Source organism: Nelumbo lutea, chromosome 2, assembly GCF_056320005.1.
Source record: "Nelumbo lutea isolate HS-2025 chromosome 2, American lotus-T2T, whole genome shotgun sequence".
NCBI classification, from domain to species: Eukaryota; Viridiplantae; Streptophyta; class Magnoliopsida; order Proteales; family Nelumbonaceae; genus Nelumbo; species Nelumbo lutea.
In genome coordinates this window covers 18785118-18803203 of record NC_142685.1, presented here as the reverse complement: position 1 = coordinate 18803203, position 18086 = coordinate 18785118, and the positions used below count along the sequence as shown (strand labels likewise).

Below are 18086 nucleotides of genomic sequence, written 5' to 3'. Positions count from 1 at the left end.
GGTGGCTGCCAGTAGGATCTTTTTTCTCTCAATCGTATCTCCCTTTTTTCTTCTCTTTCTCTCTCTCCCTTTCTCTCCCACTCTCCATGAATCATTACATGGTATCAGAGCAGTTTTTCTAGGCTATAAAAGACCTACGATCCCTCCTGTTTTGAGCAAGGTTTCCTTCTTTAAAAATCTTGGAAGTGGAAGACATGGAAACCCTAGTAGGTTATTGGCGGAAACCCTAGCAGATTTCTGGCGGCAGTTCCTGTATTTTTTCCTTGGTCGTAATACCAAGGAAACCCTAGTCGGAGAAGGGCAATGCTGATACAGACTCCCTTCCTTCTCTGTTCGATGCTGTGAAGTCGATTTTAGGTTAGCACCTTCATACAAGTGCTTAACAGGTGTGTTCTTTGTGTCTGTCTTCTTTGGCCGATGATATGTAGGGCTTATTCCTTGGTTATATATATATATATATTGGTTTGGATGTTGGATTGTTAGACTGTATGAACTGCAGTCAGACTGATAGTAATGTCTGCCTTGGTTGTGTTGAACTGATTACCGGGCTGGTTTAATGACTGAACCTTCTCAGAGTTGATTCTAGCAGTGTCTTGTTCTCTTCTTCACATCCTAGAAGTAAATTCCTTGAGGGTTGGTATTCTGTTTGTGGCTGCTATGTAGTTGTGTGGTGTTTGGACTGTTTTTCAGCAGTATTCGATGGCAAACTATGAATCAACTTCATCGGGGGTTACACCAACCCGCAGCGCAGCGGGTATGGGAGGTGAAAACATGATTTTTCCCATGCCAATTACCCCTTTAAATGGTCTGAACTAGCTAGAATGGGCTAAAAGTGTAAAACTCTATGTAACGGCAAGGGGTAAAGCTGGTTACATTAATGGAAGGGTGAAAGAACCCAAGGGTGAGACAGTTGAACATGATAGATGGGACCAAGAGAACAGTATGGTGATGTCTTGGCTCCTCGTAGCCATAGAACCTGATGTGAAGAAGAACTTTATGTGGGCAGACACTGCTAGTGAGATCTGGGAACAGGCCAAAACTACCTATTCTGAGCAAAGGCATTATGCCAAAGTTTACCAGTTACAAGCTAAATCTTCAACCTGTAAACAGGGAAATCGTAGCTTGTCTTCATATTATTCAGCCCTTACCTCCATATGGAAAGAATTGGATCATTATCAAGCTATAGAGTGGAAACATGATGATGATGCTAAGGCCTACAGGAAGTTGGTCTCTCAGCAATGTGTGTTTGCCTTCTTGTTGGGACTGAACCCTGCATATGAACCATTGAGGGTTTAGATCCTAGGAAGCAAAGAGTTGCCGATGGTTCACGAGGTATACTCCCTTGTTCAATCGGAAGAAAGCAAGTGGAATGTAATGGTTACAGCTAAGGGGGAGCAGCAAGTTGCTTTGGCTGCAATAAGTAATAACTCCACGGGGAAGAAAAGTGACACTAAGAAGACTGATGATAAAGATAAGTTGTTTTGTACCCACTGTCGACGTTCACGACATACATGTGACACTTGTTGGGACATCCATGAGAAACCCAAGTGGGCAGTGAAGAATCAAGAATAGGGTAAAGGTAAAGGTCATAAGAAAATGAACACAGCTCAGAATGCAGCACATGTGGCAACCCAAGATACTCAGGTTGCCGGTAGTACCCGGGATCACCCTAATAGGTCTGACCCCAAGGAAGATATAATGAATTCCTTCAGAGAGCACTTGGAATCTTATGGTAGGGCTTTGTGACAAATGGACAGCTCAGCCACTGGTACTCCTTCTACTTCATTTGCATCTACTTCAGGTAATACGGCTTCTGCATTCCATGTCACTCCCACGGATTACCCTTGGACCATTGACTAAGGGGCCTTCAACCACATGACCGGTAAGCCGAATTTGTTTCAGTCTTATAGCCTTTTGTCAGGAAGGGATAGAGTGAGACTTGCAGATGGTTCTTTTTCCTCCATTGTAGGTCAAGGATCAATATCTCTTCCCCATGGCCTTAACCTGAATTGTGTATTGCATGTTCCTCAACTTCCTATAAATTTGCTTTCAATTAGTAGCATTACAAGCTCTTTAAACTGTAATGTAACCTTTTTTGCTGACTCGTGTTTTTCAGGACCTGACTTCTGGGAGGACGATTGGTAGAGGGAGCCTAGTGGATGGTCTCTACATTCTCGACAACAAAGCTGGTCTCTCGGTGACATCCTCAGAGTCACATAGTCAGTCAAATAAGAGTCGAAATTTTTTGTGGCATAGTCGTTTAGGTCATGCTTCTTTCGAAATAATAAAGTCTTTGTTTCTGGTTTTATTTAAGTCATGTTCAATGTCAAAGTTCCAGTGTCAAACGTGTCAGTTGAGCAAACAATGTAGAACAACTTTTCATTCAAGTAATAAAATATCAAATGTTCCTTTTCATGTTGTGTATTTTGATGTATGGGGGCCTACCAATGTAATCTCTGAGGGAGGATATAAGTACTTTATCACATTGATCAATGATTACTCTCGCTATACATGGGTAATTCCTATGTGTAGTAGAGACGAAGTTCCAAAGATTGTTAAAGACTTCCAGAGGATGATGTTTATGCAGTTCCATGTTGAAATACAGATCTTCCAATCCGATAATGCAAAAGAATACTTCCACGGGGAGCTCAATGAGTTCTTTGTCTCCCACGGATCTATTCATAGGAGCTCATGCGCTAGAACACCACAACAAAATGGTGTTGCAGAAAGAAAAAACAGACACCTCCTTGAGGTAGCTTGCAGGATGATGTTACACATGAATGTTCCAAAAAGGTTTTGGGTGGATGCTATACTTGCAGTTGCTTATGTCATCAATTGCATGCCCTCCAAAGTGCTGAACTACATTGCCCCTCATCAATTGTTGTACCCTCAGTCTCCTTTATTTTCCATTCCCATGAGAGTCTTTGGTTGTTGTGACTTTGTCCATGATTTGTCTCCATCTCGAGGTAAGTTAGACCCTCGGTCCATTCCTTGTGTCTTTCTAGGGTATCCCTCCTCTCAAAAAGGGTATCGGTGCTTTGATCCCGTTAGTTGTAAGTTCTTTGTGTCTATGGATGTGTCCTTCTTTCAGTCTGAGCCATTATTCCCTACTTCTCCTTAGGGGGAGAGTAGTAGTGTGGAAGAGGAGAAGCAGGTCCAGGTATCTCTTCCTTCTATTTCAGACCTTGCTCCCTTCCGTATCTTCCAACGTACACGTCGTAGAGATTAGCGGTGTGATAGAGATATGCAGCAGCCAAACACTGAGCAACCGACACCATTAGACTCCCAGGAGGTAAGTCCACTCCCTAACCCTACTCCTATTGTGGATGACCTTGACATTTCTATTGCCCAACGAAGGGGAGTCAGGTCTATAAAGAGACTGGGCCGAATGGGCCCTAACAGCCGAATGGGCACTAACATCCTCTCTTGTAATATCTTTTATTTTATTCTTAATGGGCCTGTTATTTATTTTTTGTTTTATTTTCTTTATGTAACTGCCAAGCTGGCCGCCCACTTAAGGGCATTCTTGTCATCATCAAATTTTTACATCTTAATAAAATAGGGTTAGAGGAGAATGGAGAATATTTGACTCCTTCTCTTACCTCTTCTTTTTGCCATCTTCTTCTTTTGTACAGTTATTCAGACATGTTTTCTTCTGCTAATCCCTAAGTTTACTCTTGATATTAGAGGATTGATTCACATCTTGGTATCGGAGCGGGTTTAGTTTCTCTTCCTTTGTTTTTCCTTCGTTCCTGTACACTCTAAAATCAAGGAAGTGTAAGGAGAGATAGGTTCTCTATAAAATAGAAAATCACTTGCCTAGTTAGTAGAGGGTATGGAGAGTTTAGATCTGGCTGGATTTTGCCAAGAAGTAATGTTGTTCTGCTGCTGCCCGAAACCCTAACCGACTAGAGATTTTCGAGGTTACCAGGAAAGGTGAAGCTCGGGTGTGGCACTCTATGCTTGGAAGGTGTCTGGTGACTACTAAAGGAGGGTGGTTCAGGTTTTGAAGAGTTTGGGTTAGTCTGGAAGGTGCGACTGCATCTTCTCTCTTCCTCCCATCAACTGGACGGAGCAAAACCCTAGTTTTTCAAGCACCCAAGTTCTGGTTTGACTTCAAGTAAGTTTACATAGTCAAAATTTCTGGTTCTTTGATTTCCGTTTGATTAATGGAGGCATACGGAAGTGAGTTCAAGCAGGTGCCAGTTTCTGGACCTGCCTCAGTAGATTTCATTTTGACTGATGTAACCACAATTAAGCTAGATGGGACGAACTATCTTGCTTGGGCACAGTCTATAAAAATCTATGTTTGTAGTAGAGGAAAACTCGGGTATCTCACAGGCAGTAAGGTGAAACCCGAGGAGACAGACCCTGAATTTGAAAAATGGATGCAAGAGAACTATACTGTAGGATGGCTAGTCAACTCTATGCAACTCCATATAAGCCAGCGCTATCTCTGAATGTCTTCGGCTAAGGTGTTATGGGACAGTGTTACTGAGACCTATTCACAGAAACTGAATGTAGCCAGAGCATATAAATTGAAAAGTGATGTGAAGAACCTGAGACAGGGGGAGAAGAGTGTAGCAATCTACTACTCTATACTAAAATCCCTATGGCAGGAAATTGATGTTATGGAGACAGTGGTATGGGAGAGTAAAAAGGATGCTGAAATGTATAGAAAGCTAGTGGAGAGAAATAGGGTGTTTGAGTTTCTCACTAGACTCAACCTTGAGTTTGATATTATTAGACATAATATTTTGGCCAGAGATGAGGTTACTCTTTCACAAGCATATGCTATGATAAATGGTGAGGAGAGTAGGGGGCAGGTTCAGTTGTAGAGTCCACCTACAGAACATTTTGCACATGCAGGAATGAAACCAAAGGGCCCTACTGAGAAAAGAGAGAAGGTGTGTGAATATTGCAAGAAACCACGACATACAAAGGACACCTGCTAGAAGCTTCATCCTAGACTTCTCCCTGATAGGTTTAAGAACAACAATAACTCTAAGAAGGGCAGTCAGGTGGGAAAACCCAAGACTGCTAATGCTGCTACAGTACCTGAAGGGGAAAGTAAGGAGAGTGAAGAGAAATCAACCATTGAGCAATTGGTTGCAATGAAGCTAGACTTTGAAAAGTATGGGAGGCTCCTGAATCACTTGGAAGCTACAGTTTCTTCAGCTCACCCTTCCGACAATACATCATCTTCACCGGCTTTCGCTCACTCAGGTATTCGTGCTTCTGCAAATCATGCTTCAGTTTCAGGTAATCATAAAATCCCTTGGATTATTGGTTCCGGTGCATCAGACCATATGACCATCTTGTCTAACCTTTTTTCTTCATATCACCTTCTCTCTGGGAAAGAGAAAATATCCCTTGCCGATGGGTCCCTTTCCCCCATCTCTAGTAAAGGTGATATAAAGACCTCTAACACCTGTTCTTATCTTCTGTCCTTCATGTCCCTAAGCTTAACACAAACCTCTTATCTGTTAGTAGCTTAACAAAATCCATGAATTGCAGCATAACCTTCTTTCCCACTCATTGTGTTTTTCAGGACCTGCAATCTCAGAGGATGATTGGGAGTGGCCATGAGGCAAATGGAATATACTTGCTGGACACACCGGATCATGCTTTGGGACCACCTCATGGAGTTGCCTTAGAGTCAATCATGTCAGAGTCTGTTAACAAAATTTTATTATGTCATTTTCGGTTTGGTCACTTGCCTTTTTTCTGCTTTGAGCCATCTGTTCCCAGATATGTTTAAAGGGGTGTCTTTATTGAGTCTTCATTGTGAATCATGTGAGCTGGCAAAGCACTGTAGACATTCATATTCAATTAGCAATAAAATATCACTTTCTCCTTTCCATATTGTTCATTATGATGTGTGGGGGCCATGTCACATGCCAACCATGAGAGGCTACAAGTACTTTATCCTTTTTATTGATGATTATTCGCGTTACACTTGGATTTATTACATGAAATCTAGGGATGAAGTACCAACTATTGTGAAAAAATTTTATGAACTCATCCTCACCCAGTTTAATACTTGTATCAAAGTATTCTGTTCTAACAATGCTAAAGAGTATTTTGAGAGAACCCTCTTCACCTATCTTGAAACTTTGGGGTTATTCATCAAAGTTCTTGTTCCTACACTCCACAACAAAACGGGGTGGCGGAAAGAAAGAACAGACATGTGGTTGAGGTTGCCAAATCCCTTTTATTTGCATCCCATGTTCCTATAAAATTTTGGGGGGATGTTGTTCTTACTGCTACCTTTTTGATCAACCGTATGCCCTCCCGGGTCCTTGTCTTTAAAACTCCTTTTAGTCTTCTCTTCCCGGATGAGGATCTCTTTTCCCTTCCTTTCCGTGTGTTTGGGTGCACTTGCTATGTGCATATTCATAGTCACCAAAGGCACAAGTTTGAACCTAAGGCTCATAAGTGTGTGTTTCTGGGATATGCTTCCACACAGAAGGGTTACTGCTGTTTTGATCCAGTTCGTGGCACCCGATTTGTATCTCGAGATGTCACCTTTGCCGAGTTGACTCCCTTCTTTAACATTCCTCCTGAGGGGGAGAAATTTGATGAGCCCTTTTCTATGTCTCCAGCCGTTCCTCTTCCCATCCCTTGTGAGTCAGATCATGGGGTGTCCACTTCTTCCACTGGACCTACCTCTGATATCCCTGCTCCTCCTACTTCTACTCCTGCTCTCCAAAGGTGGTACCAAAGGCAGAGATTCAGACATGTGCAGGTTGTTTCCAATCCTTCAGAAGAGCATCTTGCCACTCCCATCATTCCCGAGGTAACAGGTCAGCCCTCTACTGACCCATCTCTGATTGTCCCAAATCATGACCTTCCTATTGCTCTTCGCAAGGGCAGGCGGAAGTGTACAACCCATTGTACCTCCAAACACTTATCTTACAGCCTTCTCTCCCCTTCCTACTACTCCTTTCTTGCCTCTGTTTCTTCCCATGTGATACCCAGGTCTGTACCGAAAGCATTATCTCAAGCTGAATGAAGGGATGCTATGATGGTTGAACTTGATGCATTGCATAAGAACCATACCTGGGATATTGTGGACTTGTCGGAAGGGAAGGAACCAGTGGGTTGTAAATGGGTGTTTACCATTAAATATCACTCTGATGGCTCTATTGAGAGGTTTAAGGCTCAATTAGTTGCTAAGGGCTACACTCAAATGTATTGCATTGACTATCATGAAACATTTTCTCCTGTAGCTAAGATGACCTCAGTCAGGGTTTTACTTTCTCTAGCAGCTACTTTTGATTGGCCCCTACACCAGTTTGATGTTAAAAATGCCTTCTTGAATGGAGACCTACATGAAGAGGTCTATATGTCTCTACCTCCAGGAGTGTATGAGAAAGAAATGAAAGGCAAGGTGTGTAAACTACACAAATCTATTTATGGTCTCAAACAATCTCCTCGGGCTTGGTTTGAAAGATTTTGGGCTGCTCTTGTCTCCTTTGGCTACATTCAAGTACAATCTGATTATACACTGTTCTTGAAGAGAAATGACTCTCTGGTGACCTTCTTGATTGTTTATGTTGATGATATTGTGGTCACGGGTAATGACATTGAAGAGGCCAACAAACTAAAAGAATTTCTCAACTCTGAATTTGAAATCAAAGATTTGGGAGATCTTCGGTATTTCTTGGGCATTGAAGTTGCTCGATCTAAGGATAGTATTTTCATATCTCAACGCAGATATGTCCTTGATCTTCTTGCTAAAACTGGTAAACTTGGAGCTAAACCCATCCTTGTTATACCTATGCAGTAAGTGTTATTAGTCAATTTATGCATTTTCCTAGAGATATTCATCTAGCTGCTGCAGAAAGGGTTTTGTGCTACTTGAAAGGTACTCCAGGGAAAGGTATTCTATTTGCTAAGTGAAGAAAACTGAAGAGAGGAGAGCTTGAGAGTTCAGCAATGAGGGTCTGAGAATGAGAGTTTCGAACCTTCTCTCTCTCAGCACCCTAACACTCTTTTATTAAAGATATATTTGAATAATTACAAGGAGGCCCTTAGTTGGGCAAGAATTTACAAAGAACTTAATATAGACAGGATGGGCCCAGAATAAGGCCCATTACAGAAAAGAAACATAAATAACAAGAAAGAATAAACAACCTATGGGCCATTCGGCCCATCTTCTCTAAACTCCCCCTCAAGCTGAGCATAGATGTCAATCATGCCAAGCTTGCTGGTATCATGCTGAAGTTTTGCCTTGGGAATGCCTTTGGTGAGAAAATCTGCCAACTGTCCTTCAGATGTGATGAAAGGAAGACACACTTCACCCGAAGAGACCATTTCCCTAATGAAGTGTCGATCAACTTCAATATGCTTGGTTCTATCATGTTGCACTGGGTTGTGAGCAATGTTGATGGCAGCCTGATTATCACAATACAACATCATTGGCTTGTCATATTCAACTCCAAGTTCTTCCATCAATGATTTTAGCCATAATAATTCAGAAACTCCATGTGCCACGGCCCTGTATTCTGCTTCAGCCGAAGACCGAGCAACGACCGATTGTTTCTTACTTCTTCAAGAAACAACATTATCAGCCACCAAGCTGCAATACCCAGAAGTAGATCTTTTGTCATCAATGTTTCCGGCCCAATCAGCATCGATGTAGGCTTCAAGTTTCAGATGACTATGCTTGGTAAACAGAATACCCTTTCCTAGGGAGCCCTTCAAATAACATAGGATTCTCTCTGCTGCTGCCATATGAGTGTCTCAGGGAGCATGCATGAATTGGCTAATGCAATTGACTGCATATGCATTATCTAGCCGAGTCATGCATAGGTACAAAAGTTTCCCAAGAAGTCTCTGAAAGATTCCTTTGTCTTCTAACAATTTCCCTTTTGAGGCTGAGAGTTTATGACTCATATCAATAGGAGTAGCAACTGGTCTAGCACCCATCTTTCCTGTCTCGGAGAGCAGGTCAAGAACATACTTCCTTTGGGAGATAAGAATCCCATCCTTGGGTCGAGCCACTTCTATACCAAGAAAGTATCCCAAGTCCCCCAAATCTTTAATCTCAAACTCTGTATGGAGAAAAGATTTTAGATCATGAATTCCTGAAACATCATTACCAGTCACTACAATATCATCTACATGCACAATGACGTATACTACCAGAGGTCCACTCCTCTTCACAAAAAGAGTATGATCGGACTGTGTCTGCACATAATCGAAGTTAACAAGTGCCGTTATAAATCTCTTAAACCATGCTCTAGGGGACTGTTTCAGTCCATAAAGAGATTTCTTCAGCATGCATACCTTCCCTTTCATATCAGTTCCATACATCCCTGGAGGAAGAGACATATAAACCTCCTCATGTAATTCACCATTCAAAAATGCATTCTTCACATCCAATTGATAAAGAGGCTAATCAAAATGAGCAGCTAAAGATAGAAGAACCCTCACAGATGTCATCTTGGCAACAGGTGCAAAGGTCTCTAAATAATCAATCCCATATGTCTGTGTATAGTCTTTTGCAACCAGCCTGGCCTTATACCTTTCAATGGTGCCATCAACTCGGTATTTGATAGTAAAGACCCACTTGCAACCGATTGGATCCTTCCCTTCAAGAAAATCCACCACTTCCCATGTGTCATTCTTGTATAGGGCATTGATTTCAAATCTCATAGCATCCCTCCACTCTGGAATCTTAAGAGCTTCTAACACAGGCCTGGGAATAGGATGAGAAGCAACAAAAGAGAGATAGGCAAAGTATGGAGGTGAAAGCAAATTGTAAGAAAGGTGCTTGGAAATGCAGTGTGCAGTGCACTTCCGTTTTCCTTTCCTAACAGCAATGGAAATATCAAGGTCAGAGAAGGATGAATCCAAAGGTGTTGAAACAGTACCTGTTGTCTCTTCTGTGATTGGAAGTGTATGAGGCTCATGTGTTGTAGGAGAAACAACCTGCACATTTCTGGATCTTTGCCTTTGATACACCTTAGGATTGAAGATAGGACGAGGAGGTAGAGTATTGGGACAAGGAAAAGCAGACACATCAAGAGACTCAACAGGGACAGGAGAAGCAGACACATCAAGAGACTCAACAAGGACAGGAAGAGGAAGAGCAAACACCTGTGACAAATTCTCCCCCTGTGGACAATGTCCTTTTGGAGAGGAACCATAAAAGGGGGAAAGCTCATCAAAGGTGACATCCATTGAGACATACCGATTGCCAGACTTTGGATCAAAACAACAATAACCCTTCTGTGTGGGGGAATAACCACGGAAGATACACTTTTGAGCTTTGGGTTCAAATTTATGCCTTTGGACACTTGGAACAAGTGCAGCCAAAGACACGAATAGGAATAGGAAAAAGGTCCTTTTCTGGATGAAGAAGATTGAAGGGAGACTTAAACCCCAAAACCCTGGATGGCATACGGTTTATAAGGTAGGTAGTAGTAAGAACAACATCACCCCAAAACCTGGTAGGAACATGTGAGGCAAATAAGATACTTCTTGCAACTTCAACAATATGCCTGTTTTTCCTCTCAGCAACCCCATTCTGTTATGGGATCCTAGCACATGAGCTTTGATGAATGACCCCCATGTCAGAGAGATAGCAGGATAGGTTTTTCTCAAAGTATTATTTTGCATTGTCAGATCTGAAGATTTTAATCATGGTATCAAATTGGGTTAGAACAAATTCATGGAATTGTCTTACAAGTCTTGGAACTTCATCACGGGATTTTATTAGGAATATCCAAGTGAACCGAGAAAAATCATCAATAAATAGGATAAAATATTTATAACCACCCATGGAAGGTATGCGGTAAGGCCCCCACACATCAGAGTGCACAATATTAAAAGGAAAGGAAGATCTTTTATAACTCAAAGGATAATTGTTTCTACAATGCTTTGACAATTCACAAGACTCACAATGAAGACTGAACAAACTAATTCCCTTAAGCAGTTTAGGGAAAAGATGACTCAAGGCAGAAAAAGACAGATGACCAAAACGACGAGGACACAACATAATCCGACTAACACACTCTAAAGAAACAAATCCAAGAGCAGCATTCCCAAGATGATCAGTGCATTGTTCCGGGGTATCAAGCAGGTATATTCCGTTCGCCTCATGGCCACTCCCAATCACCTTCTGAGACTCCAGATCCTGAAAAACACAATAGGAAGGAAAGAAGGTTACACAACAGTTTAGTGACTTGGTTAAACTGCTTACAGACAACAAATTTGTATTTAGTTTAGGTACATGAAGGGCAGAAGGTAGGAACAAGGAATCCGTAGCCTTGATGGTTCCCTTACCAGAGATAGGGGAAAGTGAACCATCAGCTAAAGTGATTTTATCACGTCCAGGAAGCAAGTCATATGAAACAAATAAGGTAGAGAGATTGGTCATATGGTCAGAAGCACCTGAGTCAATAATCCAAGGGATCTTGAGATTACCTGAAGTGGTAGCATGATTGGCAGAAGCCCTTATACCTGAATGAGCAAATGCTAAAGCAACAAAAGAATTGCCTGAAGGGTTGGAAGAAGAGGTCACATCACTCAGCTGACTGATCATCTTCCCAAACTTTTTATATTCTACTCTCATGGCTGCCACCTGTGCAGAAGCAGACATTTCTTCACTATCTGGTCCGGCAGCTACATTTGCACTTCCTGATCTTTTACTATCATGCCTTTTCTGAAACCGACTGGGAACAAGATTAGGATGTAATTTCCAGCACTTGTCTTTGGTGTGCTTTGGCTTCTTACAATACTCACATATAACTTCTTTCTTTCCTATGCCACCAGAAATTCCAGCATCCCCTTTGGGTTTAATCCCCATATTGGCAAAGTGATCATTAATATCAGCCCCTTGAACCTGAACAGCTCTCCTGCTCTCTTCACTACTCACCAATGCATAAGCTTGTGACAAAGAGGCACACTCCTTGGAAAGAATATTTTGTTTTGTGATATCATATTCTAGGTTTAGTCCAGTTAAGAACTCAAATACCCTGTTCCTTTCAACCAATTTTCTGTAGGTCTCTACATCATTAGGTCAATCTCTTGCCATAGGGACTTCAGGGTTGAGAAATATACAGTAAGAGGTTTCTCCCCTTGCCTTAAATTCTTTACATCACTTCTCAATTTATATGCTCAGGCCACATTGAGTTTTTGTGAATAGGTTTCCACAACACTGTCCCAAATTTCTTTTGTTGAATTCATCCATAGGTAGTGTTGGCTGATTTGTGGCTGCATTGAGTTCACAAGTCACCCAATGACAGTGTAATTTTCTTGCATCCACTTCTCGTAGGATGGATCATCTTCTGGGGGAGCCTTCTTACTCCCAGAAATGAATCCCCACTTTTCTCTACTACAAACATGAATCTTTACTGATTGTGACCATGCTAGATAATTAGTTCCATCTAGTTTAACTGTGGTCACAGTCAATAAGGAATCATTTGGAGTCCCCTGAACCAGTCCATATTCAGCACCATTTTTGTTTTCAAACTCTGAGGAGTACATCATGTACACACTCTAAATATGATTTCAGATGACTTATACAAGTATACTGAATGAGGACAAGCAATAACAGAGTTCATCCGACCACAAGAAGACAATATACTGAGTTCAGCCTTCAAGAAGTAATCAGAAACTCCTAGGCACTGTTCACTTAGCCGAAGTACCTTTTCAAAGCTGTGCACTCAACCAAGAAGAGTAAATACCAATTGGTATTGCTGAACAGACCTTTTCACAAACACAGTGTAGGCAATAGAGACAACCCCACTGTCAAGGAAGAGAAAAGACCCCAAAAACAGTTTGTGCAGCCCCCTAAAACAACCAAAATATGAGTAACAATACACAACCTTGTTACAAGGATGTTTCGGCAGGTTTTAATAGTCCAAGAAGAAGAGAAAAAACAGCCCAGAAATTTCTGGGTTTAACCAGATTTAATGCAGTCAAAGGTAGTACAGAACAGCTAGGATTTTCGGACACTTCAACAGTCCAAACACAGTCGAAGATAATACAGAACAACCAGAAAAACTGAGCACAACTTACAGTTCGAGCTTCAATAGTCCAAACACAGTCGAGCTTCAAAACAGAACAACCAGAAAACTGAGCACAACTTACAGTTCGAACTCCAACAGTCCAAACACAGTCGAGCTTCAAAAACAGAACCGAGTTGTTCCTCTTCCCCTCTTTCTTTCTCTGATTCTTCCTGGCCAACGAACCACTTCACCAAGAGATTCTAGTCTTGGGCTCGTCCAATGACCTCCAAGAATCAGGCAATACGTGACTAAGCTTCCAGCCCTAGGATATTCAAGTTCAGATATGCTCTGATACCATGAAGAAAACTAAAGAGAGGAGAGCTTGAGAATTCAGCAATGAGGGTCTGAGAATGAGAGTTTCGAACATTCTCTCTCTCAACACCCTAACACTCTTTTATTAAGATATATTTGAATAATTACAAGGAGGCCCTTAGTTGGGCAAGAATTTACAAAGAACTTAATATAGACAGAATGGGCCCAGAATAAGGCCCATTACAGAAAAGAAACATAAATAGCAAGAAAGAATAAACAACCTATGGGCCATTCGGCCCATCTTCTCTACACTAAGCATGGTCACATGAAGTTGGAAGCCTTTACTGATGCAGATTGGGTAGGATGTATTGATGATAGAAGATCCACCTCTGGTTATTGTGCTCTGGTTGCTGGGAATATTGTGTCTTGGAGGAGTAAGAAACAATCAGTAGTTGCTAGATCCTCAGCTGAAGCAGAATACAGGGCAATGGCTCATGGCGTGTCAGAATTACTATGACTACGATCTCTTCTAAAGGAATTGGGGGTGGACTATGTGAAACCAATGATGCTCTATTGTGACAACCAAGCTGCTAACAACATTGCACATAATCCTGTTCAACATGACAGAACTAAGCACATTGATGTTGATAGGCATTTCATAAGGGAAAGAGTCTCTTCAGGAGAAGTTTGTTTGTCATTCATCACATCGAAAGAGCAACTGGCTGATATCTTGACCAAGGGAGTTCCAAGAGGGAAATTGACACATTACATAAGCAAGTTGGGCATGATTGACATCTATGCTCAGCTTGAGGGGGAGTGTAAAGATACTGGGCCGAATGGGCCCTAACATCCTCTCTTGTAATATCTTTTATTTTATTCTTAATGAGCCTGTTATTTATTTTTTGTTTTATTTTCTTTATGTAACTGCCAAGCTGGCCGCCCACTTAAGGGCATTCTTGTCATCATCAAATTTTTAGATCTTAATAAAATAGGGTTAGAGGAGAATGGAGAATATTCGACTCCTTCTCTTACCTCTTCTTTTCGCCATCTTCTTTTGTACAGCTATTCAAACCTGTTTTCTTCTGCTAATCCCTAAGTTTACTCTTGATATTAGAGGACTGATTCACATCTAGGTCATGCACTACCAAACACCCCATTACCCTTTTTGTCTCCTATGATCACATTTCCCCCTCATGCCGAGCCTTCCTATCGGCAATTGATTGCATCCCTGTTCCCAGAAATGTTGCAGAAGCCTTAAAATGCCCTGAATGGACAGATGCCATGAAGGATGAGATTAATGCTATTCACAAAAATCAAACTTGGGAATTAGTGGATCTTCCAAAGGGGAAAGATCCCGTGGGGTGTAAATGGGTGTTCACGATCAAGCACAAGGCAGACGAAACAGTTGAAAGGTACAAAGCAAGATTATTAGCCAAAGGGTACACACAAGTATACGGGGTTGACTATGATGAGACTTTTTCTCCAGTAGCTAAGATGAACTCAATTAGGGTTCTCCTGTCCTTAGCTGCTAATCTTGACTGGGAATTGCATCAACTAGACATAAAGAATGGTTTTCTGAATGGTGACTTAGAGGAGGAAGTATACATGGTTCAACCCCCTGGATTCTGTGCCAAGGGAAGTGAAAATAAGGTGTGCAAGCTGCGAAAGTCATTTATGGTTTAAAACAGTCTCCCAGAGCCTGGTTCAATAAGTTTCACATGGCAGTTCAACAGATGGGCTTCAAACAATGCCAGTCTGATCATACACTTTTTGTGAAGAGATGTCAGGAACAGGTTGTTCTATTGATAGTGTATGTGGATGATATCATCATTCCAGGAAGTTGGAGCTTAGAGATACAGAACTTGAAACAATTCCCTGCATCTAAATTTGAAGTGAAAGATTTAGGTCCCCTGAAGTATTTCCTTGGGATTGAAGTTGCCCGCTCAGAAAATGGTATCTTTATCTCTCAAAGGAAATACACCCTTGATCTATTACAAGATACAGGCAAACTAGGTGCAAGGCCGGCAGATACTCCCATGGATGTTGACAACAAGTTAGGTGACTGTGTTGGTGAACTTCTGAAAGATGTGAAACAGTTCCAAAAGTTAGTAGGAAATATGATTTATTTGTCCATGACCTGTCCAAACATTGCCTATTCCGTTGGGGTCCTAAGCCAGTTCATGCACTCTCCTAAGAAACCACACATGGAGGCAACAAAGAGAGTTCTTAGATACTTGAAGAAATATCCTAGAATAGGCCTACTATTCAGTAAACACAATCACCTAAAGGTGGAAGTCTTTACAGATGCTAATTGGGCAAGAGCTGTAGATGGCAGAAAGTCCACAAGTGGGTATTTCACATTTGTGGGAGGAAATCTTGTGACCTGGAAAAGCAAGAAACAAAGTGTGGTAGCAAGGTCAAGCACAGAAGCTGAATATAGAGCTATGGCACATGGGGTGGCTGAAGTCCCTTGGCTAAAGAATCTTCTAGGGGAGCTTGGAGTTGTTGTTCATAGTCCTATGTCCCTTTACTGCGACAACAAGGCTGCAATAAACATCGCCAGCAACCCTGTCCTACACGAGAGGACCAAGCACATTGAGGTGGACAAACACTTCATAAGGGAAAATTTGAAAAAAAAGGGAAATTTGCATCCCTTATGTCAACACCAAGGAACAACTTGCTGATGTCCTCACAAAGGGGCTTCCATACTCGCGGCACAATGAGTTATGTGACAAGTTGGGTATGATAGACATATTCAGCCCAACTTGAGGGGGAGTGTTGTAAGGCTTATTTAATTGTTACTTCATAGTTGCTGTTAGTAGGCTGACTTCTTAAGATACTGTCAGTTAGTTACTTGTCTTTTTTTATTAGTTTGGTTCTAGGGTGTGCCACCAGGGGCATACTTGTAATTTCTATTCTTTTTTTTATTAAGTTAATATAAATAGAAAACGGGTGGCTGCTAGTAGGATCTTTTTCCTCTCAATCGTATCTCCCTTTTTTCTTCTCTTTCTCTCTCTCCCTTTCTCTCCCATTCTCCATGAATCATTACAACTTTAAATAGAACTGATTGGAAAAACAGGATTCGTGTAGTTGACCCTATATAATTGAGACAAGGCATGGATGATGATGATGATGAAATAAGAATGAAAAGAGTTGATTGTCCACTCTTATTTTCTCAACAAACATTGTGCTCCTTTCCTTATCTTATCCTCTTTTCTTCTCACATCTTTTCCTCTTTCTTTGTTTTTCTTCCTAAATTAAATAAAGAAAATACAACTGCTAGGTATGGGCACAGTTTACTCATATGTGTATCGGTTGACGTGATAAGTTAGTATATATTATAGGATAAGAGAAGGCACTAGATCTGAAGGATCTAAAATATGGACAGCCAATGTAGAAAACACTAGGGTTATATTCCTCGTTGATAAGCTCCATTCAACCTCATCTTCATAAGGACTACTTATGGATGAATCAAGAGATTTGCAATAGCATCTCTAACAAATATTCCTAAGCAGTCAATGTAGCAAACGTATGTCAAATGCTTATTCAAGTGAATAGTCTTAAACAGGAGGAGACACCATTGTCTCTTTACTTTCCTACTTTGAAACCTTTTTGGCAAGAAACTGATCACCTTGTGGTGTTCAATGGGAATGTTCAAAGGATGATGAATTGTATGAGAAATTAGTAGATCACAATAGAACTTTTGAATTCTTGCAAGGTTAAACTCAGTATGACATTACATGATAGCATATGTAGAGTTATGAAAAGCCAGTTTGTCTCAAGCGTATGCATTAGTTTAAGGGGAAGAAAGCAAGAAACGTGCTCTGTGACCACAGGCACCACTTACTTCTCCTTATTGTATCTCATTACTTATAGAGCCATTTTAAATTGAACTTTGTCTCATTAAAGGTTGTCACCCACTACTGGTTTTCTCCAATACCTAAGCACCTTCAAGACTTCAACTTCAATCTTTCTCGATCCTAGTACCATCAATCTCTTCTCTAGACATGCTAGAACCATCCTAAATCAATTCTCCCATCACAGGCTTTCTTTCCTCTATAATCTACAAATTCCATTACTTCTCCATTCAATTCTTTGCAGATCTAGTTTTGATAACTTTCTCAATAACAGTGTTACAAGAATCCAATAGTCTAAGTTCATTTAGTACACACACACTTTAGATTTTATAATTGATGTGATTGTGGTGCAGTTACTTCTGATTTTCTAGGCAATTTTTTTGGATGGAGTTTTAAGGTTTTGCATCAAATATTAAACAATATACCATGGAAAATTCATAATGCAAAATAATGTAAATGGAGACTCCCTCCCTTAGTTTCAAACAGCATTAAGGCTCATGAAATCCAGGATGACCAATTCAAAGCTTTCCCTCAGTTAAATGGAGACTCCCTTCCTTTGCAAGTTCTTTACATACCTGTAGATCTAAATGGGATAGCTTTTACTTACTTTTTCAATTTGAAGTGAAACTCTATCCTTATCCACTGTAGTTTCTCTAAATTAAGATGATATATGGTACTAAAGGTAAAAGGTTATTAGTCAATTCAATAGTACCTGAAAGTAATCAATCATAATTTGTGAGTGTTCACCAAGCTTCCCTCCATATATAACTCGACCTCCTCGTTTCATCAAAAGTAGCTGCATCAAAATCACATTCCTTTTACAGAAGGTAATGCATCATTTCATTCATAAACAGAGAATCCCTGCCCAAAAAATGTACAAGGCAAGAGTCCTCTATACAGCAACACCACAATCACAACAACAATAATAATAATATAGGGATAGAAAACATATTAA

General features: G+C 40.9%; 1 protein-coding gene across 1 annotated transcript in view; it reads right to left on the bottom strand.

The window, feature by feature from the left end:
* LOC148868965 (ABC transporter G family member 31-like) overlaps window positions 1-18086 on the bottom strand; it is a 72014-nt gene that overhangs the window by 35467 nt on the left and 18461 nt on the right. The window contains exon 18 of the mRNA XM_088967692.1: window positions 17844-17927. Within this exon, the coding sequence (XP_088823818.1) occupies window positions 17844-17927 (84 nt within the window). The remainder of the gene's footprint in view (window positions 1-17843; window positions 17928-18086) is intronic.